Source organism: Paramormyrops kingsleyae, chromosome 22 (genome assembly GCF_048594095.1).
Source record: "Paramormyrops kingsleyae isolate MSU_618 chromosome 22, PKINGS_0.4, whole genome shotgun sequence".
NCBI lineage: Eukaryota > Metazoa > Chordata > Actinopteri > Osteoglossiformes > Mormyridae > Paramormyrops > Paramormyrops kingsleyae.
Window position 1 is genome coordinate 12,805,527 of NC_132818.1, and position 23,600 is coordinate 12,829,126.

The 23,600-nt window shown below is 54.5% G+C and overlaps 2 protein-coding genes across 7 annotated transcripts; one reads left to right on the plus strand and one right to left on the minus strand.

Annotated features, from left to right (window-relative positions):
- Window positions 1-5: 5 nt before the first annotated feature.
- LOC111849293 (uncharacterized) lies at window positions 6-2,652 on the plus strand. 2 transcript variants are annotated; one of them, XM_023822040.2, is made up of 6 exons: window positions 6-119; window positions 875-1,014; window positions 1,133-1,240; window positions 1,446-1,532; window positions 1,923-2,070; window positions 2,187-2,652. In XM_023822040.2, exons 2-6 carry the CDS (start codon window positions 876-878, stop codon window positions 2,293-2,295), a joined length of 591 nt encoding a protein of 196 aa, XP_023677808.2. In that variant the 5' UTR covers window positions 6-119; window position 875; the 3' UTR covers window positions 2,296-2,652. The 2 variants fall into 2 exon arrangements, with proteins under 2 accessions (XP_023677808.2, XP_072560897.1); XM_072704796.1 differs by having other exon boundaries at window positions 89-1,014.
- A 341-nt stretch (window positions 2,653-2,993) lies between these two features.
- Window positions 2,994-23,600, minus strand: mrtfbb (myocardin related transcription factor Bb). 5 transcript variants are annotated; one of them, XM_023822082.2, is made up of 17 exons: window positions 23,458-23,600; window positions 15,852-15,896; window positions 15,251-15,376; window positions 10,541-10,606; window positions 9,518-9,573; window positions 9,352-9,427; window positions 9,106-9,267; window positions 8,725-8,888; window positions 8,397-8,522; window positions 7,720-7,964; window positions 7,471-7,636; window positions 6,791-7,366; window positions 6,535-6,669; window positions 5,696-5,851; window positions 5,489-5,614; window positions 5,341-5,401; window positions 2,994-5,240 (listed from the first exon to the last, which is right to left on the minus strand). In XM_023822082.2, exons 3-17 carry the CDS (start codon window positions 15,369-15,371, stop codon window positions 4,879-4,881), a joined length of 2,598 nt encoding a protein of 865 aa, XP_023677850.1. In that variant the 5' UTR covers window positions 15,372-15,376; window positions 15,852-15,896; window positions 23,458-23,600; the 3' UTR covers window positions 2,994-4,878. The 5 variants fall into 5 exon arrangements, with proteins under 5 accessions (XP_023677850.1, XP_023677847.1, XP_023677849.1 ...); XM_023822079.2 differs by having other exon boundaries at window positions 8,725-8,897; window positions 23,458-23,597; XM_023822081.2 differs by lacking the exon at window positions 23,458-23,600 and adding an exon at window positions 23,336-23,440 and having other exon boundaries at window positions 8,725-8,897.

Here is a 23,600-nt window from a genome sequence, read left to right on the forward strand (position 1 = left end):
AGAAATCAGGTCACCTCTGCTGTTTCAATCGAGCCCCCGGGCCCCCCCCCCGTGGGTGAGGAACCCCCCTCCTGCTGTGGAACCTCTCTGGAGCTGGTCATTTCGATCCCCACAACCAGGTAATGCAGTTTTTCTCTGAGGTCGTCTGATATAGGATATTGTGCTCTTGAGAGTATTCATACCTTTAAAAGCACCGTTCATGAAATCATTTATTCTGACAAAGTGTTTGACATGGAGATTCTGCTTGTGGGCTCTAGTGTTATTTAATGCATTGTGATGTCATTGCGTTCATGAAACTGATGGCAATATATAAGCAAAAAGTTGATATTTCAATGATATATGAATACAGTAACCCCTTCACATTCATGAATTTTCACCTTCCACCTTTCTACCACTAACTCTTGCAAATGTAAAGGGGTTACTGTATATCTTAATATACTGTAAGAAGATCCTATAATGAAGCATTTATTCCTCACACGTGAGCTTCTGGCTTGACATTAAGGAAGTCGGGTTTGTAAGTAGCATTTAATTGAGCAATAGGAAATGCTAACGAGTTGAAAGAGCGAGCAGAGAGACCAAGGCAGAGCGGTGCCGGAACGGGAAGCCCTTAACCACCACGCCCTCTGCTGGTGCAGTACCTCTATCGCAAACAGAGTCTAAAATGACTGGTCTATTTCTGCGATGTCGGAAAATTCATTATAATCTCCAGCACTTGGTCTCTAATACCGGGCATTAATGGCGAAGTGCAGACATCTGCTGGTGTTATGGACGTTCAGCAGCGTCTTACAGGACGATGTCTGCAGATGCAGTGTGCTAATCATGGGGGGGTGTCGTCTGTTCTGCGTGTGATTTCCTGGGTGCCCCCCCCCCCAAGGATGCCGAATCTGGAGGAGAACGTTGAGGCAGAACTGGGCCGCCTGGTGGTACGACAGCAGCAGCTGAGAGACCGCCGGAACTTGCTGATCATGCTGGAGGATTTCAGGAGCAACGGCCCCCTGATGCGGAAGGGCTCTGGTATTGGGTGGGGGGGGGGGGGTTACAATGCTAGTGTAAGACACAATTATGCAGCTGAGGTCTTTATCCAGAAATCCCTTACGCTCCCTGCTGACAGCTGTCTGTCGGCCTCTTGCAGATGCAGATAAGACCAGCGAGCTGGAGAAGATCGAGCAGGAGATGAAGGAGCTGGAGGAGAAAGAGGAGCAGCTGCAGGGGCTGGGCCAGAAAACCAAGAAGGAGGAAGGTGATGGTGCAGTGTGTGGTATGGCCCTGTAGGGGGCGTGTGCTTATAGCTAGCTGTAGAGAGCTTCTGCCTCATTACAGATTAACAGCTAAAATGTGCTTCTCAGAAGCAGGTAAAGGCCGAGCCTCCATCCTCCCCAGGCTGGTCTGGTGTCTCCGCTGAGATGTATCCAGCTTGTCTCAGTCGGCTGCTCCTGTCTTCACAGATATCCAAAATGTCATCAACATGGGAGGTGTGGCCGTCTTCCCCGCCTCCATCAATGCCGTCGTTGCCCCTCCGCCACCCGGTCCAGGTGGGTGATGCTTCCAGAAGGTTCCGGCGGTCGTGATGTTTGCACCATGCCCGCTCTCCTGGCTCCAATGCTCGCAGCACATTCAGAACTATCTGGAACCTTCCTCAGCTGGTCCAGCAGAGCCACAAATTTCTGCGATGGCCAGAAAACAAACACCCAGATCTTCTCTCAGTGGGCGACGGGCAGATGCAGCCTCTGGCTGCAGGACAGTGCAGAAATTATGTGCTTGATCCGCACAGGTCACTCCCTGCAGCACTCTGCACCTCTCCTGTACTTCCAGTGCTCCAGTTAGCCTGTTAGCGCCTGTTAGCCAAATAGCTTCAGATAGCATGAAGTCAATCTCCACTCAGACCTCAAGGAAGCCATCTAAAGTCCACCTCACACCTTCAGCTCCACAGATCATTCTGGACGTGGAAAACCTGCCCCCTGCACCATCCAACACCATGTGCCCATCGTGCCATCAGTACATTGTCACGGAGACGGCCACCAGGGTAGGCAGCACAGCCTGGCTGGTCTGCGTCATGACTGTCTTGTTTGGGTAAGCAATGCAGGGCAGCATTCCCTCTTAATCCATGCTTATCTGCACTAATCTACATTAAGGAGGTTACATGATTTCTCACACGAAGTCTGTGGATTTGATCCATTCTCCCGCAGATGTGTGTTGGGCTGCTGTCTCCTCCCGTTCTGCACAAACTGCTTCAAAGATATTGTGCACAAGTGTCCCAAGTGCCGGTCTCAGATTCACGTCTGCAAGAAGCTGTGAGCCCTCCCCCTAACCCCAATGCTGTCCCCCCTCCCTTAAATGGCGGGTGAGCAGAAGTACAGATTGAACGATGGAAGAACTTTGGTCCTTCACCGGGTTGTGTCTGGATGGTGGACAATGAGACTTCCAGGGGTGTTAGGGACTAAACTGCTCACGGAAGAGTTAAGGATCGGGATGCAACACGACCAGGAAGTCTGAGTCATCGCGACTTTTCCCATCCAGCAGTGAGCGGAATTCCCCACGGACAGCAGGGGGCACTATCCTGTCCCCTCGATGCGTCTCGCTGAAGAGTGTGAGCCCATTCTTTGTAAATGCTTGACAGGGAAGTGTCTGTATGAATTTGTTTATCTAAAATAAACAATGGCATATTTATCTTTGTAGACATAATACTCTGCAGAAAAATTAATATATGAAAATGAAATTTGGTCACATGCAAAGTCAAGGCCGCTTTATGGATAATTACCTCTGTCAGCTCGGCATGAAGATGAGGAATAGTCCTTTTTTTATGAGAAACGTCAAGGTCCTGAAGTGTAGCAAACCCAGTAATTCAAACACGGAACAGAAAGAGGATGCAAATAGTTAAAATTGCATTAATGTGAGCCTGGGAATGAGTGAAAGGTAAAAGCTGACTGGCATAACGGAGATGGCAGGGGCTTTGATATTTGCCGCGGGGCCGGAAGTCAATCAGACACGGCATCTGAGAATGTTAACGAAATTTATTACCACAAGAGGCCGAGATACAAACCCTTCAGAAGCCAAAGTCAGAATACGGCTTGTGGCTTTGAAATAGACATATAAAAATATGCAGGACATTTGTTTGTAAAATTATTTACACGATGTGCAAAATGCTGGCATCATAACAATTTGGAAGTGAAGAAGAATCCTGGCGGGGTTTGGATATGTGAGAGGCACTGAGGATAGGGCACTGAGGGTTATCCTGGCCCAACCCTGGTCACAGTTTAAGGGTGCGAGGGGTAGGCGTGTCTCCAGCCGACGTCCAGTGGGGATGCAGGCAGTGTTTATGGGGTGGCCAGCTTCCGGAAAGATCTCCCAACTCTGCCTTCTCTGTGCGTAACAAGAGCGGTCAGAAGGTGTGCAGCAAGCTGCCATATGCGTCACGCTCTCCTTGTAGGAAGAGGGGTGCATGGGGCTCTCTGGGTCAGGAGTCCTTATCTGTGTCGAGAAGATAGTGGGGTCATAGCCCATAACTGGCAGAATAATCATATGACTTCTGGGCCCTTGAGCAAACTAGGAAGGACCAAGAGTAGAAGAACCGTCTGATCACCACGTTCCCAGCAGGGTCATCCGAGTCCAGACAGTGACTAGGACCCACTACAGATCGCGCAATTTGACTTACTTTCACTGCTGAGTTTGGCCACTAGATGGCAATGCAATGCTTATTATATATAGCTCTCTAACCTCAACTGAGAAATATGAACACATTCAGGCAGAAAAGTGCCCGGTGAAGCTGAGATCTGTATCTGACGGTCAAGCTAAGGTGACCTGTTGGTTTAAAAAGAACGTCCTGCCTTTGGCTACAGTATGGCCGGTTTAGCACGTGATCATTTTGCCTGTGTATATACAGCTGAGTTTCTATATCGCGAACTGTTCTGGGCAGCTGACTTCCTGGGTGCTACCTGGAGGACTTGAACCAACATCCTACTGGATACAAATCTGTTAAGCCACTAAGCCATTATTTATTATAATTTTTTTTTACTCCCCTTCTGACTAACCAGCCCCCCTTGCAAACTTTGCCCCGAATAGGGCGCCTGTGAGACCACAGTTTTGCTACCGATCTCCTTTTGTGTCATGGCTACACAAACATGCAAATCAGCTGCTGGCGTCTCTTAGCACAGCATGACGGGTTCCTCGCTAAGTCTTAGCTTAGCATTCGGCTTCCGTTATCCTTCCAGGCAAACGGGCCACGCCTCCAGCTCCGGGCACCTTATCGAGGGCACAGAGCAGCCAAACTGGGCATGTGTGCGGCTGGAAGGATCATCCTCATCTGGCAGTATCCCCATGAGCAGACAGACCAGCTTCCTTAAAAGTGACAGTTATAAAACATGACAACCCACGTCCTCATTCTTCCTGATCCAGAAGGTCCACGGTGTCGATGTAACACAGTCACGGTCTGTGACAGTCATGACCTCGTCTAGACTAGCAGTTATGCTGCACACAAGCCCAAGTGACGGGAGACAGACTATGGGGTCCGGAACAGTTTGGGATTTATCCAGACAGCGCAGGACCAGGGAACAGCTTGACCCAAAACACGCCCTTTGGACCCTGGAGAGAACAGCCCTGTTATGTGGTGTTTTTGTGGAGCCTGCCCCCCGACCCCCCTTCTGATGCTCCCCAGACCAGGAGCCCTTAGCAGGAGCAGCCTGTGTCCTCAGCTGCAGGCAGGAGGTGTGTGTGTGTGTGTGTGTGTGAGAGAGAGTGCGAGTTTGTGAACATTTTCCTGTTTTTGCTGAGAATCTCTGTCCCAGAAAAGCCCTAAAACATCCCAGAGAAAGAACAGAAAGTGCTTCAAGCTGTTGCTCTGCCTGCTTTATGAAACGTAGTCCTTGCTTTAACTCCGCCCCCTCAGTCCCACTGAAGCTGCAGGTCATGGGTATCAATGTCCGAGGAGAAGATCCCCCCTGCTGGGGTCGCCCCTAGGGGTCCCACAAGGGGGAGGTCCATCCAGTCCATGCCATCGAAGGAGGGGGGGGGCAGGCACAGCGAGGACGTGTCCATGGGGGAGAGGGGGGGCTCTAGCAGCTGGTGGTCCAGCTCGTCCATCAGGGGCAGCGAGGGAGCGAGAGCAGGCTGGCGGCACGAAGGGGGGGCCTCGTGGACCTGAGGTGGGGGCCGCGACAGAACCATCCCCACGGGCAGCGTGGTGACACAAGCAGTCAGCGTCTTGGCTGGGGCCGGGGGGTCCTGTCGGGTGAAGGGCGACATTTCTGTGCCCAAGACGCGGCAGTCAGTAAAGGACAGGAAGTACACGCCCAGCGAGAAGGTCGGGGGTCAGGGGGTGGGGCCTGTGACACCAGGGGATCTCACCTCCACTCTCGATCAGGACGTCAAACAGATCGTCCATCTGCTGGCTGGTCGCCATGGAAACCTGAGCAGGTGACACAGAAGTGTCAGTGCAGATTAAGATTTGTATGACCAAGAGCACTGACCCTGTGTACACTGCAGCGCCCCCTACCTGTGTGGAGGCCTGGAGGCCACGGGTCTGCTTGACGGCCTCTTCATAGCGGGGTGGGTCTTTGATCTTGGGGGCGTGGCTGGTGAAGGCGGTTGGTTGGAGGATGTAGGTGGGCTGGGAGGGAGGCTGTGGGAGGGGCTTAGGGTCATTAAATTGCCACACACAGACGGTTTAAACAGGAGCGTTCATGCTGCACGCAGGACAGACCTGCTTCGCCAGGCCGTTATGCAGCGCCTGGCTGGGGGGACGCCCAGGAGATGGCTGCCGGTCTGGGGGGGACTGCAGAAAGCACTGGGGGACCTCCGTCACAGCCTGGCCACTGTGAGTGTACTGGAAAGTGGGGGCAGAGCTTGCTGGGAGGGTCTGTGGGGGGGGGGGGCAGGGCTGTGATGACAGTGTCCCTCACGATCATATTACCCTTGACATAGCAGGACATACTGAGGGGGGGGTAACAGGGATCCTTGGGGGGGGGTCGTGAAGGGACAGGGACACTGTCCTCTTCCATGTCCTCCCTCCTGTGTCCCCATCATGTCTCCCCCCCCACATCCTCTTCTGACTCTTCTGGTAATGGAACCTCATCCTGGCCCTCAGTCATGATAGTTTCTGCTATGTTATGGAGAACAGATTCTGCACCCAGTTCTGACCATTACTGTGACCGCAAAGCAGCCGCCAGCTGCCTGGTCTGGCTCATCCCAACCCCCCAATTCCACCTCTGAGCCCTGGCCTCAGATTCTTCTCTGGCGCCTTTGATGTGAGATATGGGTGGATTCCCGCAGACGGGGGCCCGACGGCCCCCATGGGGTCAGCATACATAGCAGGGTCCCCAAAGGCCTGCAGCGATGTGGGTCACGCGCCCCAGAGCCCGCGAGTGCATTCACACGACCGCTGCCCGGGTCTTTATAACATGGCCTAATCACTCTGTCGCCCAAAGAGACACCCAGAAGGCAAGTGGAAACTGTGTTTAATTTTATCGATAAACAGTATGGCGAGAAAATGACCGTGGTAGGGTGGGGGGGTGGGGGGGGCGGGGTTAAAGGTGTGCTCACCTGGGCCATATAATGGACCTCACTGTGGGGTTGGGCCGCCAAAGCCTCCGTGTCCTGAAGCTGCATCGGAGGAATGGAGGCCTGGATGAGACCTGGGGCTGAAGTGGACACAGCAGCCTGCAGGGATGGCTGTGGCTGGGGGGGGGAGAACACAAACGAAAAACCCCACAGATATTGTAAACCGTGATGCTAATGCTAGTGCTAATGCTAATGCTAATGCTAAGGGGTGCTTTAGGTACCCAGGAGTGTGACGTACCTGCGGGCCAGTGCTGCGGGCAGGGAGGGAAACGGGAAGCAGGATCGAGGCCCCAGGTTGGTGACTGAGGAGGAACTGCGGTAGCATGGGCACCTGGTCCTGTCCTGGGGGCGCAAGCGGCTTCTCCTGCTTGTGTGCCGCCATGTGGATGGGGTTGCAGCTCGGGGACACCCCACCCTCTTCCTTCACGGGGGAGGGCATTCTTGGCTCCCCCTGCTGGTGGCGCTTTTCCACCTCCAGCTGCATCTTTAGCTCTTCGACCAGCCGCTGTTCGCGTTCCAGCTGTCGCATGAGCTCCTCGATCTGACGCTCCTTCTCGTGGAGCTGCTGGTCCCTCTCTGACGGCCCAGGGTCCTCCCCCATGGGCGAGCCACGTGCGGACTCAGTCTCCTCTGCACCTGCACCCGGTGATCCAGGGGAAGTCAAGCTGGCGCTCTCTGCTGCCCCCTGCAGTGTATCCATGGTATCGGGGGCTGAGCTCTTCTCCTGGTAAGGCCTCAGGCGCTCTATGAGATCCACCTTGGTCCCTGAGACAGGAAGCCCTCTCAGCTTCAGCTCGCACTTCAGCTCGGCCACCTGCAAACAAAGACCTTTCAGACTGAGCCACACAAATTCACCAGTGCAGTCAGCGCACCGTTCACCATGCTCTGGCACCCCCTGCTGGCCTGGCTGAACTGCACCTTCATGTCATCCAGTTTGGCTGGCAGCGGTCCGGGCTTGTGGCTGGTGGCGGCGTGGTTGGAGTGTGGGGGGGTCGCCGTGGGCAGGGACACCAGCAAGGGGGCTGAGAGCCCATTACTGGGCAGTGCCACCACCCCCGGACTCTTCTGTCCATCAGCTGCCGGCCTGGAGGGAAGAGAAAACCGGTTGTAGAAGAAAAGAGCAGGAGCAAACCAGCGCTAATCAGAGGCGGTGGTGGCGGCTCGTACCCGGGGTCAGCGGGCAGCGCGGCCCGGTAGCCGCTACACTGCTGCTGGCTGAGGATCTGCAGCTGCAGGAAGAGCTGCTGCTGCTGCAGGAGGCGCGAGTAGCAGGAGTCCATGGCAGGCTGGCCGGGCGCCGCCCGCTGCTCCGGCGGCATGTACTGGTGGTACTTGAACTTCTTGACGCGCGGACGTGCCTCCCTGCCCTTCTTGCTGCGCGTCTTGTCGCTGGGCAGCTTGGGCTGGCTTTGCTGAAAGGGTCGTGTGACGTCATAATGTGACATCGTCATGGGACCAATGGTCCCGAATTCATCACGGGAGTTTCAATGGTGAAAGCAAAATTAACCATTTGATCGCAGCTAGGGGGTATTAAGGATAAACATTGGCTGGGGGGGGGGCAGGATCGGAAACGCAGGCGAGAACATAGTGGGTGTCAAGCAGTGGAGAGGGACCCCCTGCCCTCCCCCGACATAACCATGCATTTGGGTAACCCCTTTACCGTAGGTGGGGCAGGCAGGAAAAGGGAGGTCAGTCCAACTGTCAGGACAGGGAAGAGGCAGGAAACAAGGGGTCACGACCCCAACCCCTCAGGGAGGTGAAGGAAACCCCATTATGAGACTGCACTTTCCATCCTGCTATGGCACGGCCGGGTGTATCTGTGTGTGTGTGTGTACACATGTTACCTTCACCAAAGTCGGGCCTGGCTTCTGTGGGGATGTGGTCACATGACCCGCCGGCTGCTCACTGGAGGATGAGGGGGGGGGTGGCTTGGGGAGGTCCGGAGTGGGCTGGGACACTGCCGGGCAGAGCTGTGAGGGGGAGATGGAAAGAGCTACAGGCGTCGTGGCAAATCAGGCTAACAGAACCAGGGCACCATCAGATGGGGGGGCCACCAGGCCGCTGTTGGTCCGGCCCTGATCGTGATTATAGTCTGGTGGGGGATGGCCTTCATGGTGGCTGCTAAATTCCCCCGTGATAATCTAATGGAGCAATGGGGGAGGTGGGTGGCACCTGGGCAGGGGCCGTGGGGGGGGTCTCGCCAGGCCTGGGGGCCGGGGGAGACGCGGAGGAGCCTTGGGATTCCTGGCTGGCTGGCCGCTCTGGGGAGGGGATGTCACCGCTGTCCTCGTCGAAGGTGTACACGTCGTGCGTCTGGGGATACCCCACCTCGCCGCCTGGGGGATCAGCATGTCCGGCGGGGGGGCGGAGCTTATTAATCAACATTCACCAGGAGGGGGCAGCAGGGGGCTTAGTGCTTAAGGCACTGGGCTACTTCAACATGTATTGAAGTTTCACTTCTGTACAATAGATGCCACTTATTACTTATTACATGGGGTTTAAACCAGCAACCTGTTGAACACAGGCACAGCGCCCCCTCCCAGCAGCCCTCACCGGAAATGGCCTCCTTCACATTGCAGTCCACAGGCAGGATGTTCTTCTCCACCAGCTCCATGGGGCCGGGCCGCTGCGCGATCTTCTCGTTGAGGTCGTCGGCCAGACGCGCTCGCTTCAGCTTCATCTGCGCGGCCTGGAGTGAGGGCTCGGCCGCCGTCTCTGTCGGGGGGGGGGGGGCTCTCATCAGGGATGGAATGGTCCGGGAACCCCTCCAGGGCCGGGTCACCGTGGCGACGGCCTCACCTTGCAGGATGTGCATGCGCACCAGCTCGGAGCGCTGCGGCCGACTCCGGATCTTCTGCTTCAAGAAATTCTCTGTCTGTGAAGCGGAAAAGGACAGAGGAGACTGAGGAAGCGTGGCAGCACAGGGCGCTTGGCTGTGTCTGCCTGAGGGGGGCGCCGTACCTACCCGGGCTCTCTCCAGGCTGCGGATACGTTCGTGGAACACAGCCGGGCTCTTCAGGGCTACGGGATGGAGGGCGGGGTTTCAGTCTTCATGGTTATGGGGTTACGCATACGGGTTACAGTGACAGCGGCGGTTCATGGTTACGGTCAGGGTTTAGGGTCACGGTTGTGGTTCATGTTCTGTGGGTTAGGGGTTTATGGTGAGGAGTGACAGCTGTTGATGCCCTCAACATGACCGCAGTGGCGTACAGGATACGACTCATTCAGGCAAGCAGAGGGAGATGAGGGCCAGAGACCGGCGATGGCTGAGGAGCTCGCCACCGAAAGTGTCCGTGATGTGGGGGGGGTGGGGGGTCGAAACCCAAATAAATGCAGAGCCACACACGGCAGATGGATACATTAATAACAGGAATGTCGGCATGAGCGTTCCACAGACGAGGAGTGGCACACACGTGTAGCGTGTTGATTGGCAGCGAGGCTGACATGGGGGTTTGATAACACGCCTTTCGGGGAAGGGGGGAGCGGAGCCAGAGCATGACAGACACAGTGATGCGGGACAGGAGGGGAGGGGGATGATCAGCAGGCTATAAACCCCCAACGTGCCACCGTTTGGGAAAAGCCCCGCCCTGAAGCTGGGCCAGCTCACTTCCCGATAGCAGAGGAAGACACGGGGTCAGGGGTCACCACACCGCTGCGAGACAAGAATGCTCCAAAGTCTGTTTTTCTGAAGGATCCCCGGGGGACATCCTTGCAGATGAGGCTGGAGGGGGTGGGTGGGTGTTGTGGCATGTGAGGTTATCAGTGAGGGAAGGGTCACAACACACAGAGGGCCCTCACCCTTAGTCATGCACCGGGAGGGGGGATGTCACCTCAAACCCCAACACAACAAACAAATAGCAAGAAATGTGCTGAATAAGCAGGATTGGGCTGTGCACATACTGCATTTCAAACTGCCTTTAAAGGAGTGTTGTACTCAGCAGCACCACCTGGAGAGCGAGGTTAGTACTGCAGGTGTGGACATACTCACGTGGCATGATGCCCTGGTCTGCTAGCTGCTGCCGTGTGCGTCTCTGCTGCAACTGGAGTTGGAGGGCTGTGGAGGGGGGGGATGGGTAATGACAAGCAGGTAAACATGGTGAAGTGTGACACTGGCCTGACCTTCTGGAGTGGCTTTGTGTGACCCCCCCAGCACCAGGTGGGATCACATCCTCTGTAGGATAGAGACGTTTTCCCAAAAGCGGGGGCCTTTTACCCCCCCAGGGACCCTGCATCTGCTGCCAAAACGTGCGCTGGGGCATCATAAGCAGACCAGCACAGGCCTGGCTGCCCCTCCCTAAGCCCGCCCCCTCAAAATGCTGGACGTCAGTGTCTAATTTAAACATTTACAAACACGTCTCCTCGACAGCAAAATTTTTGGAAACAGGCAAAAGCGAGGATTTGGAGGTCATGCTGACCCGCCCCTCCCAGCCCCCCCGTCTGCAACCCCAGGCGGTGGTCGTCTCCAGGGAAACGTGGGGTCGCATGCGATGTGGACACTGAATCACCCCGGCGAAAATAAACCCCACAGCTGTGAGAACGAGGCCTGGGAAACAGATCCGAGGGGGCAAGGACGGGGAGACGGGGACCAGTAGGAAGCCCCCACCCCCACCTCCCCACCGAGGCATGAGGAACGATGGGGCGGGGTGTCGAGCCTCTCTCCCCACTGGTACACTGACTGTTTCTAACCGGCGAAATGCCAGACCTTCCTGTCTCACGCCGATGAATCACAGTGGGTGACGTAGCGTGTGAGGAAACGCTGGCCTGTGACCTGGAGGGCGGCGCTGTTGCGCCTTTGAAAGGGGTGCTGTTCCACGTCAGGAATGGTTGGTACCAAAGAAAAACACTCAGAAGTGGACTCTGCTCCCGTCACGGTCACTGAACTACCCCCACAACACTCCCCCCCCCACAGGATCTGCCTTCCAGTCAAGCCCCATGCTGACATACGCTGTGACCTAGGCAGCCGTACAGGTGAACATCTCTCCCTTTTAACCTAAACAGCCTCCTTAGTCCCCTCCAGCTCCCCAAGGGAAACACACATTGACCCTGAAATCATCCAAACACAAAGTGTTACAGAGCCCCTCCCAGCCACAAAGGCTTGCAGAGCCACGTGCAGGTAACACAGGAACACCGCGGACGGGTGGGGGGTCAGAGGTCCTCACAGCTGTCACTGAACCTCACACACGCTCACCCAGTACAGGTACCCTGGCACAGTGACATTGCTGACCCTGATATTCTCTTCAGGATTCCAGTGAAAGACAACTAACACGGGGGGGTGGGGGGGGGATCAAGCAGGATTACCTCTGATGGATCAACAAGCTTCTGGCCCACAACTATGAGACACACACACACACACACACACACAAATTAACAGGAACAAACACAAAGAAGCTCACAGAGACACACACACACACACACACATACACACAAACATTGTATTAATACCTTTGTGGGGACTCTATCCTTATCCTAATCCTAATCCTAACTATGACAACCTTCCTAAACCATAAATAGTCAAACAAAATACCAGATTTCTGGCATTTTTAGTTTTTTGATTGCATTCACAGTTTGTATAAAACAGACAGACAGAAAAAATGTCCCCACAAGGTCAAAATAACATCCCCACTATGTGTACATACATAATCCACCCACCCACACTCACACACCCACGCACAGGCATTCAAGGGCAGTAACAGCACATCCTATAACATGCCTGTCTATACTGACACTTTAGGAGGAGTGTGAGAGAGCGACAGAAAGAGAGGGACAGGGGGAGAGAGAGAGAGAGAGATAGACAGAGTGACAGGAGAGCAGAGAGGTACCTGGGGTGAATGTGCGTTGGCAGCCAGCCGGAGTCTCCAGGCTAAGGCAGGCCATGGCGGGCGGGCAGAGCACACTCCCACCGCACAGCCAGTCCCATGGATGTGGCGGCCTGGCAGCGACGGAGGACGACTAGGAGGAGCAGGAGGAGGAGGAGGAGGAGGAGAGGCAGCAACGGCGGCAGCCCCAACCTGGGCCACACCACAGACCTTTCTCACAGCCAAGCTCCGGTCCTCCCTCGCTCCCTCTCTCCCAGCTGCCAATCAGGCCAAGCTCAGCCAATCAGGGAAAAGGGGTGGGAGCACAGACTGGCCACTGTTAACCCCTCCCTGGGCCTGACTCTCACAGGCAAACTCATACCAATCGAGGCAATTGCATCACGCAAATCCACTACACTGACGCAGGCAATGATGCTCTCTGAAGACCCTAAGCTAAGTGACACATGCGAGCTGGACCACAAAGCCCAGGCCCTGTGCGGGCTGCCCCCATTCCCACGATGCCCCCCCGCCCAGATCTGCCCCCCAGTGGTAGCCAGCCAGAAGGACGCCTACAGGAAGTGTTACGGACAGGCTCCCTGCTTTGGGGTGAGGAAGGGCTCCCCCCCGGTGTTTTCCGGAAGCACAGGTCAGAAGCAGAGAGGCCAGCCAATAAAGCGACAGCCTGAGGCAGCAGGGCGGGGGGCACAGGACATAATACAAGCCCCCCCAGTGCCGACAGTCATGGGAATGTTGTCAGAAACGTCTCAGAGCTAAATGCACACTCCCTTGGAAAAACCCGGAAAAACTCGCACAGTGATGCGACACGCCTGTCCCGATTCTACGGAAAGCCCCAGCCCAGGGACACGGGAGCGGCAGCGGCAGAGACGTCTGTGTGTCATGCGGAAGCAGGGGCACATTACTGAGGGACATGGGCACAGCGGCAGGGGCGGGGGACACGGGCACAGCGGCAGAGGCGGGGGAGACGGGCACAGCGGCAGAGGCGGGGGAGACGGGCACAGCGGCAGAGGCGGGGGACACGGGCACAGCGGCAGAGGCGGGGGAGACGGGCACAGCGGCAGAGGCTGGGGAGACGGGCACAGCGGCGGGGGAGACGGGCACAGCGGCAGAGGCTGGGGAGACGGGCACAGCGGCAGGGGCGGGGGAGACGGGCACAGCGGCAGAGGCTGGGGAGACGGGCACAGCGGCAGAGGCTGGGGAGACGGGCACAGCGGCAGGGGCGGGGGACACGGGCACAGCAGCAGAGGCGGGGGACACGGACACAGCGGCAGAGGCGGGGGACACGGGCACAGCGGCAGAGGCTGGGGAGACGGGCACAGCGGCAGAGGCGGGGGACACGGGCACAGCGGCAGAGGCGGGGGACACGGGCACAGCGGCAGAGGCTGGGGAGACGGGCACAGCGGCAGAGGCTGGGGAGACGGGCACAGCGGCAGGGGCGGGGGAGACGGGCACAGCGGCAGAGGCTGGGGACACGGGCACAGCGGCAGAGGCGGGGGACACGGGCACAGCGGCAGAGGCGGGGGACACGGGCACAGCGGTAGGGGCGGGGGAGACGGGCACAGCGGCAGGGGCGGGGGAGACGGGCACAGCGGCAGAGGCGGGGGACACGGGCACAGCGGTGGAGAGTAAAGGGGGGGTGGCGGGGGGGGGGGGGGGGATGGCGACTATCCAAGACATCCCAAGGGATTCGCTGTAACAGGGCACTGCTTATTTAATCCTCCTCCATGATGTCATCACCTGGAAAGAGGGAGATGGACGGGCAGACAGGCTGGGGCATCATGCCAAGCGCATTCTTTTCTGCCGTGCCACACAGGAGGCGACCGAAAGGACAACAATGACAGCGATGTTGACGGGTCACACAGATTTCATGGTCATAATCTAATTTAGTATTACTTTATTGATCCCAAAGTCATAATACCCAATTAAATATTATATAATATATATACACACACAGACAGGTCGGTGTGGCTGACACCTCCCAGACCCCGAGCTCTCTGGGGGTGGGTTCACAGGCCAAAGGTTATTTGAGAGGAACGCCGTAACAGACATACTAGCATAATAAAAGACAGATTTATTCTCAGACCAAGAAACTCCCCCCCCCCCCCCCCCCCCACGCTCCCTCCCACCCCCCCCCCCCACGCTCCCTCCCACCCCTGCCGTCCAGATGCAATGAAACCATGAGAGACATTAGGAGAGTCTTCCCAAGCTGAGTGTGCCGCCCCCCCCCCCTCCCCCAGGGGCCTGTGAAAATGTCAGTATGACACTGGCTGGGGAAGGGGGGGGGCGGTCATTGCCAGCCCCCCCCCCACCAGCATTCACATGCCAGCAAAACATTTCCAGACTGCAGTCCTGGCCTGAGCGATGGGAACCAGGGGAGACAGGGAACCTGCGGGGGCCGGAGATGGGGTCAGGGGTCAGAGTGGGCGGGACCGGACACGGTGGCGACCCCATCCCAGCAGGGCTCCCCTGGCTGGGCACCGAGGCCGCACCTTAAAGCCATTACCAGAGGTCTTGTGTAATTCCCAGTAATTCCCAGTAATGGTAACAGTTGCTCCACACGGCCGGAAAGCTGCTCTGGGCCTGACGGTTTCCAGGGCAACCGGCAGGTTTACCGTTAGCTGCTTAGCAGGAGTCAGAGAGGGTGTGATGCTACGTTGAAGAGGTTATGGACGCATGGGCCATTAACCGTAAGGCCACCTGCTGGACAGTCCAGGGCAGGGCAGGACTGCTGTCTGACAGTCACCTACACATCCACACAAATCACAAAAGGGTGTCCGCAGTCGCTGGTGCTTCCCGCCTTTCCCCATCCCCTGGTGCCCCCCTCCACGCTGCGGCTGGGGTAAAAAGCGAACAGACCCGAGGGTCAAAGGTCATGAGGTGCTCACCATTCCTGCGCTGATCGAGGGGGGGCAGACTGCAGTTGGGCTGCAGGGACAGCTCCTCCAGGTGATGGGTCATGGCTTCATACCGTGGGCTAGGCTCTACCAGCATGCTCTGGGGCTCCATGTCTCCTGGAGTGGCAGAGAGAGCCGATTGGTGTGGAGGATCCTGGGGGCGGGGCTATGTATCTGTCAGGCTTTCGCTGGGTTTTCATTCTTGCTAATTATAATTCCAGAGAAATAACAACTAGCTTGGGAAAAGTGCTTCTTTTAATCATGGAAACAGAAACTGAGATGCAGTTTATGGGACGGGGGCGACGCTGGCTTGGGAACCACTTCCCAAATATCAATAGCTCTCCTGGGAGCGTCGTCCAGATTCAGCATGAGTGTGACCCTCAACAAAAGCGGACAAACATCCCATATTGCACCACACACTAAACACTCATATAGCTTGCTGGGAAAGATAACGTTTTACTAATTTACTAAAATAACTAAACATTCTCAAGATGTGCGAGGCGTCAGCCAAACTCCACAAGAAACATTTCAACTGCTGCCTACAGTCTAGGCTACAAAATGCAAACTCCGTTGAGCTTGAGGCCCATCTCACCTTTGCCGGCTCCTTCCGTTTCCACCTTCACGGCTCCATGCTCTCCTAGAGAAGGGAACAGATACATTAAGGACAGTCCTGGGGGGAGCCGAGCACAGACTCTGGCCGTCGTAGGCCCGAAGCCTGGGGCTGTATTACAGAGGCGAGCCTGAAGAGGGGCCTCATTTTGAGGCAGCGGCCACCACCTTCATCCCGCCCAAATGGCTGGGGTTACTTAGGACAAACAGAATACCTTGTCTCAAAAAGTCAGTGTGACATCATTTAACTAAAAAATAAGACAATCCCCTCAAGCATATTTTAAAGTGGTTCGGTTTTTCCCGTTCATTTTAGTAAACAAGAATTTGGCGAACAGAGGAGTTTTGGAAGCGCTCCTGATGCAGCCGGAATGTGGCATGATCTGGGTGCAGAATTAGGGTTAATAAGCACAAGGTCCGCATGCGGACTTAATGACCGCAGCTGCAAATTCCAGAATTCGAATGAACTAGGTGCGAAACAATCATTTAGCAAGAGAGAGAAAAAGTCACGTCTTTAAATGATTCCCATGTTTTTTGGCTCATTAGAGGTTGCTATAATGCTAAATCACAAAAAAGTAATTTATAAACACACACACACATCATTTTTTAGTCTGATACTTGAAATGGCCAGGAAATAGACACATTTTGGTATGATTTAAAGTTATTTAATTGTGATATATTTTTTTAACGATTTATGCCAAACTACATCATTGACACTGTTATCAATCTGAAGCAAAAAGGGGGGGGGGGGGGTTGGTCTATGGTCCAGCTGGCTGAATCTCACGACGTCTCCGTCGTCGTCACGTCGTCCTGACCTGACATGAGGTTCTCGAGCAGATGACACATGGAGGAGACACTGCCCAGTGAGGTAATGTGACCTGCGAGTGCCTATGCATCACCTGAAGAACATGCCACCAATGTCACATGTCAGCATAGCTCCCGACCGTCACGGGGAGGGGCCCGGGGCAGGTTTCAGTCAGACGTGCCGCACAGCGACACGCAAGGCGCTTTCCGGCACAATGGGGCCCCTGAGGTTAGAGCTTCTGTGAACCAAACCCTCAATTGTCTGTCTGTGTTCCTGATAAGCTAGGTGGAGAACCACAGCAAACCCGTACCTGTACTGATCCTAACTGGGTACTGAACCTAACCAGGTACTGACCCTAACTGGGCACTGACCCTAACCAGGTACTGACCCTAACTCGGCACTGACCCTAACCCCTACCTGTACTGATCCTAACCAGGTACTGACCCTAACTGGGTACTGACCCTAACCAGGTACTGACCCTAACTGGGCACTGACCCTAACCCCTACCTGTACTGATCCTAACCAGGTACTGACCCTAACCCCGACCTATACTAACCATTACCTAGTACTAAACCTAACCCCCACCTGTACTAATCATAAACTGGTATTAACACAATCCATCCATCTATCCATCCATCCATCCATCCATCATCCACCTGAAGGTGTGAGACCCCTCCACCCACACAAAAAACATGCTGCCCCCCCACAAACGCTGCCCCTCCCAGACCTGACTATACCGGATTGCGGTGTGTGCCACAGATATCCTGTCTGGTGCCGTCATGGGTCAAAGGTCAGTGCCAGTGACGCAGGCGGGCTGCGGGAACAGGCCGGCGGGAACAGGAAAGGGAGCGGTCAGGAGAGGAAGCCGGGAGACGCGTCAGCAGGGATACATGCAGATCCCTGACTGCCAGCGTATGTCCGAACAGCCGGGTCTCTCCCTCCCCGAAACGCGACCCGTGGTCAGCGGCGGCTTCCAGGCAGCCTGCACACGGGAAGCAAACGCTCCTCCTCCATCTCCACGGCTTTTAACTCCCGGCATGGGGCGGGTCTTCATTGTTCTGCTAGTGTTTTTAATCAGTTTGCGTTTTTCTCTTTTATGTGGCCGACTCTCCCCACACCCAACAGGGCCCCATCAAGGGGGGGTAAAGATAGGACAGGGGGCCTAAAAATTTGGAACATAATCAGCCTAGTCTGGGTTGATATGGTTTCATGGGTCCGAAAGTCTCTAGCAGCATCCTTGCCTCTGGGTCACCAGGAACCAAGTTGGTACCCAGCAGCCAACCGGGGCTGTTGCTGTTCCCGCTGCCTCAGCGGGCTGCTCCACTTTCCGCCCGGATCCCGATTCCTTCCAGAGGTCTCCACTCCACAATGCTGCATTCCCTTTTAGCGATGGACCGCTGGCTTCCAGCACATCGCCCCCTATGGGTGCCCACGAACTGCTGCAGATACGAGCATGAGCCTCTAACTGTGTAACACAGATTAAGTGACCCGTCCACAGGTCACACACAACAAGACGCCTGAATCGAGATTAATCTAAACGCAGCGATTACCATAACCACAGTGCATTCCTCCCGAACGCAAACCGGGCCGGGCAGCCAGGAAAAACAGATCTGCAGAGTAATTAAAGGCAACTTCTCCTGGTATTTGGGGCGCAGGCTCTGGGCTTAACTTTCCACTGGTGGAGTCCAGTCCAAACAGAACCACCGACGTCATCGTGCCCACGGCTGTGGCAACGACTGATAGGGTGAAGCGCGAGGTCCTGGAAATGCTGTTACAGGTTTGTGGAAAAGTGTTGGGTAGAGTAGCTATAACAGAGAGAAGGGAAGGTACCACAGAGAGCAGGGAGGGGGGTGATAGACAGAATGGAAGGTACCAAAGTGAATAGGGTGGGGGACGATGCAGAGAATGGAAGGTGCCACAGAGTGGAAGGATGGGTATGGCCTGGGTCCATCTTGGGAATAAGGTCGATGACACATGAGGGAATGTCACCCCCCCCCCCACCAAGCACCCAGGAAACTTCCCAGTAATTTCCAGCTTAACATAATGATTCCTAACACTGTGCCAGTAAGCCTCAAAAGAGATAATATTAACTGATAAAACACTAAATGTTTTGGAATGTTAGTTTACTAAAAGAAGAAAAAAATTAACCCTTACCCAGCCCTTACCAAAAGTAGCCAAGCAAAACACAAGACTTTTGGCATTTATAAAAAATCTGGGACTGCAATCAAAAAATTTAAAAACTCAGTACCCCCTTGTAGGGACAGAAAAAAATGTCCCCACAGGAACAAAATAACAGGTCTTTAGTCACATTTGGGCCCAGAACAGGAATCATAACTGAACACAGTTGAGTGGTTAAAGAGAAGTACTGGTGGGTTTCCATGCCTGGGTGAAATGAAACCATCATCCATATTGGGGGGGGGGGGGGGGTGGCTTAAAACAAAAAAGCACCAACCCCCCCAGGCCACCACTAGGGGGCTCTGCAGCAGTCCGTTAAGCCTGTGAACTGCTCCCGGTCGTCGCTGCATTTGGGCCTGAGCGGTCTGACCATTGCTTAAGGCAGTTTCTGCCAAACCAGACAGCACAGTCATCAAGGCTCTTGGCCGCCCACCTAACAGTGCTGAAGTCGAAGACTTAAGGCGTGTCGTCAGCACACAGGTGAAGAGCCCGAGGTGAGAGATGTGGGCGGAAAGTCTGCCCACAGAATCTCTTCATCTCCTACTACGCTCCAAATTACATCACAGCATTTCATATCTCATATTCCATTTGTTTTTTTATAGATGAACTTCCAAGCCTCATTGTCTTTGCTTTATGATTTATGACCTCATTCACTGTTATTTGTCCCCCACCCCCAATGGAAACTTCCGGAACAGCCTTCCTCTGGATTCTGGATGCAGTGTCTACTTTCACATAATTGCCCTGCTACTGACGCTAGGGGCAGCCAGGGAATGTGTGGTATGGGTCTGTTGAGCCCATTAGGACGGTCGCAGAGAGACAGAACGAAGACCGTGACGTTAGATGAAAAGAAAGAGCAGGTGAGTGCCACCTGAAGCGCTCACACAACGTCCTGTTTTGGGACGAGTGAGGACCATCCTTCACAGGGGAGGGGTTATTCCAGTGCGATGTCTTCGGGGACACACAGACAGTCCACGTTTTTGCTCCCTCCCAGCTAGGCAGCTCGGAGGAAGCAAAAACATGGACTGTCTGTGGACTCCTGAGGACTGGATTGGGAAACACTGTTCCAGCTAAATGCTGTAAACACAGCTATTAGTGTGGTGATGAAACAGGAAGCTGTGGGACTTTAAAGGGGGGCTGTGTCCCGATGTACGCCACGGCCTCATTCTGACACGACTTCCTTCCTCAGCAGCAATAACAAACACCCATCTTATCGGCGTAATTGCATTTCAGCTAGCCAGCATTGCCCACCCATTCATCAACCAATCAACAATCAATGGCCAGTCACATGACCCTCCCAAGCGATCTCATTCCGAGAAACACTGAACCGAAGACGACCTCGCAGAACTCACTCTGACAGTGATCACCGTGAATGTGTCACCAGAGCACAGAGGTAAAGCGGGAGGGATGTGCATCCTGGGGGGGGGCTGCTTTTCTAGCTTGGATGTCGACACGAGGGACACATCAACTAGCGGGCATCTCTGAGTGAGAGTTTCCATGAATGCTCTTCATTGGGGAGGGGAGGGGGGGGGGGCGACCACACGGGAACTTCCAGATGTTAAATGGTCACTTGACCAAACGTTTGGTGTGTCCTGCTGTTCTGGTTCTCTGCCTGAGTCTTACCGCTTCACTTGTGAGGTAAGAAAGTCCCCACTATTGGCACAGAAAAGCTGCAGAGAGACGCCTCCCGATCCGGAACGTTCCTCAGTCCCCTGCTGCAGAGCCCCACGCCACAAAGGCCCGATCGCCGGCCGAGATTTCGGCGTCTGGCTCAAAGCCAAAGACAGCGGTTTCTTTCTGAAAGCTTCTGAAAAGGGGATTTGGACTTTATCAAGATCCTCCACATTTTGCTGGAGACCGAGACAGGAAATGGAGGGGTGGAGTGCAATATAATGTCTGTAACACCACACTCGCCCCCCCAGCCCCCCGCCCTTCTAGCCCTGCTCCCCAGCTGCTTCTATTCACAATGATTACCTCACCACTACCAAGCCAGAAGGGGTCAGTTGTGTGACTAAAAATAGCCCCCCAGCACACCAACAGAGTGGGCCAGAATAAGCAGGGGGACTCTGCCCCGTTTCCATGAGCATCCGAGGCCCCAAACAGCAGCAGACTGGGGGGGGTGGGGGGCTTGCTAATGCCATGACATTCCCATAATCCCAGACTCTCACTCGCAAACTCAGGTAATAGTTCTGCTTCAGTCCTGTCCAAAAACCGGGGGCAAGCGAGTCACTACAGCAGGGGGAGTGAGTCCCAGTGTGGGCCCTGAGGCACCCCTCACTCAGCTCGCATTTCTCCAACAGACGCACCTAGAGTCGGTCACATCACCTGCTATTCATCTGCAGCATTCATTCCCACACAGACAAGCGGCTTCCTGTGTCCTGTCATTTGAATTAGCCAATCAGCAGCCACGGCGCCGGGCTTTGCCATCTTTCTGTGGGATACCTTTGTCATGATGATGTAACGCCAAAGTTAACACGGCACCCCGGCGAGGCAGAGCGGACATGACAAGCATACAGCTATCAGCTGGCCTCCTAGTACCAGGGGAGTCAGGCTGAGCATTCAGTGAGGCACCAGGGACACATATAGAAACAAGAGCTATGGTTTCCTGCTTAAAAACAACCCTGGAATCAGAAATGGCACAAACCTGTCAATAAGTGGGCAGACTCAGATGGAATCACAATCAACACACCAAAGTCCCAAGAGAGACCCTAGCAAGGAGCTATGTCTGCATGCAGTTTGCAAAAAGCACTGAAGACATGCACGGTGTGACTCCCCATGCTGTCCTCTGGACTGGGGGGGGGGGGGCAGGCGAGCTGAGAGAGGTATGAGGAAACGGCAGCCGGTGTTATTTTGCTCTTCTGAAGCCTCCTCTTCAGTGGGGGGGGGGGGGGGGTGTTGGTGACTCACTCGCGATACATTCAGTCCTGTGGTACGAGGGTTTTGGAGGACATCAGCCAGACCGCGGCATATCAGCCTAAAGAGCGCCCCCCTCCCCCCCCCACCCCCCTGCTGAGTAAACGGAAGGTAAACCAAAAATACCAAAATGTCCAGTTTCATGTGCTCATACTGAGAGACCTCTGGTAGCCACATTAAAAATCCACAGCTGCTTTTGAGGATGAATGAGGGGTGGTTTGGGTTGGGGGTGATGTAGGAAAGCCAGCCACTCACCCCCCCCCAGCTGAAAACGAAGGAGCCCAGAACTGCTGGCTTTTATGGTTTTAGGGGAATATCCAATTACCTCTAAAGCTCGATGCAAACACAGTGGGGGGTGTGGGGGGTGTACAACCTCAGACACAATGGCGCGCACCACCACCCCCACCCCAAAAGCTGCTTATCATCTAACTTCACAAATGCTCGTCGCTTCACTTCAGAGACTATGGGCACAAGACAACCACCCAATAAAACGTTTTCAATACATTTTTAGAGAATTTTCAAAATCCTGAATAATTTTGCTATAGTTATCATTAACCTATTCAGTTTGTGACATTGACAAGTCATGCAGGGTTGCCATCTCTCACGCATCTGGCGTGGCACTTTCAGACTCTCACACAAGAAATATTATGGCAAATCTATATTATTGTGCTACAAACCTGAAATCAGCTACATCAAAAGCTTTGGGGTAGTTTGCAAACCCTACAGACTATTTGCAAGGTAATAAAACGGTTACATACATGTTAATGCGTGTGTATGTGTATGCAGACTTGTCTCAAATTGAAAATCTCAGTACAGCCAGCTGAGCAAAGTTGGCAGCCCTGGTCATACATGGCACGAGGTACCGCCGATGATCCACACCTGCATCTACACACCTTTGCAGACAAATGGATGCTAAATGAAGTGGTAATTGAAACACTGTTTGGAAACCAGCGGCTGATGCATCCGGGCTTATCGGCAGCCCAACCCCAAGTCTGCTATATTTACAACCAGAACGTCCGCTTAGAGGAAAAGTCTAATGCGGATTAAAATTATGCACAGCGGGGGGCATTTAATTGAATTTGTGTTTTTAACACCCCCGTCCTAACGCAGAGCATTCATTAATGTAAGAACACCCAGAGTACAAATAAGTACAATAACTGACCATCGGCTTTAAGATCCAGTTATGCGAGACGAACCATATAAGCAAGGGAACGACAGCGAGTATATAAACTGATAATAAATATCCATTGAAGTGATTTAAAGAGCGACAGAAGTACAGCCCAGAGGCTAATGACACATGTTCAGACAGGGAAAAGGGCATGTCCGCGATGAGGATGGAGGTGACGGCGCCCGGGACGACTTCCATCAGCGTGAAAACTTCGATCACACTCCGATCAAACTCCAGTCAAACTCCGATCAGTCGGAGGTCAAACTCCGGTCAGATATAGGAAGATGCAGAGGAAGATGCAGAGGAAGATGAACACTGCAGACCTCATGCTCCTGCACACCTCAATTGTATCGCGGGGAGAAAAACACATATTTTTATTCTAACTAAAAGTAACTAATAAGTAGTACCCTACCTCCATCTATCCTTGTCCGTATTTTAGATTTAATCAATGACTGAGTCAGTGCAAGCTTGTAAGATCTCTGCCCCCCGTTACAGTGTATCCTCGTCGCAGAGGGACCGCAGGGACTCACTCACCAGGTCCCCGAGGCACCGCACCTCACCGGCGGCCGGCTCCGCTGCTGCTGCCGATCGCGGGCTCTACGATTCACCTCGCTGGGACACGGGCTCCCAGTGTCCGGGAAAAATGGCCGCGGATCCTCTCCGGCTCAGCTCAGTGA

Coding starts and splice junctions, on each gene's coding strand:
- mrtfbb (XM_023822079.2), bottom strand. CDS start 15,371: ATGGAGCCCCAGAGCATGCTGGTAGAGCCTAGCCCACGGTATGAAGCC. Junction 10,607..15,250: donor CCTCGATCAGCGCAGGAATG/GTGAGCACCTCA, acceptor CCCCCTCCACAG/CCCTCCAACTCCAGTTGCAG. Junction 5,241..5,340: donor CGTCCTGATCGAGAGTGGAG/GTGAGATCCCCT, acceptor TCTTGGGCACAG/AAATGTCGCCCTTCACCCGA.
- LOC111849293 (XM_072704796.1), top strand. CDS start 765: ATGGACGTTCAGCAGCGTCTTACAGGACGATGTCTGCAGATGCAGTGT. Junction 1,015..1,132: donor CCTGATGCGGAAGGGCTCTG/GTATTGGGTGGG, acceptor GGCCTCTTGCAG/ATGCAGATAAGACCAGCGAG. Junction 1,533..1,922: donor CCCTCCGCCACCCGGTCCAG/GTGGGTGATGCT, acceptor TCACACCTTCAG/CTCCACAGATCATTCTGGAC.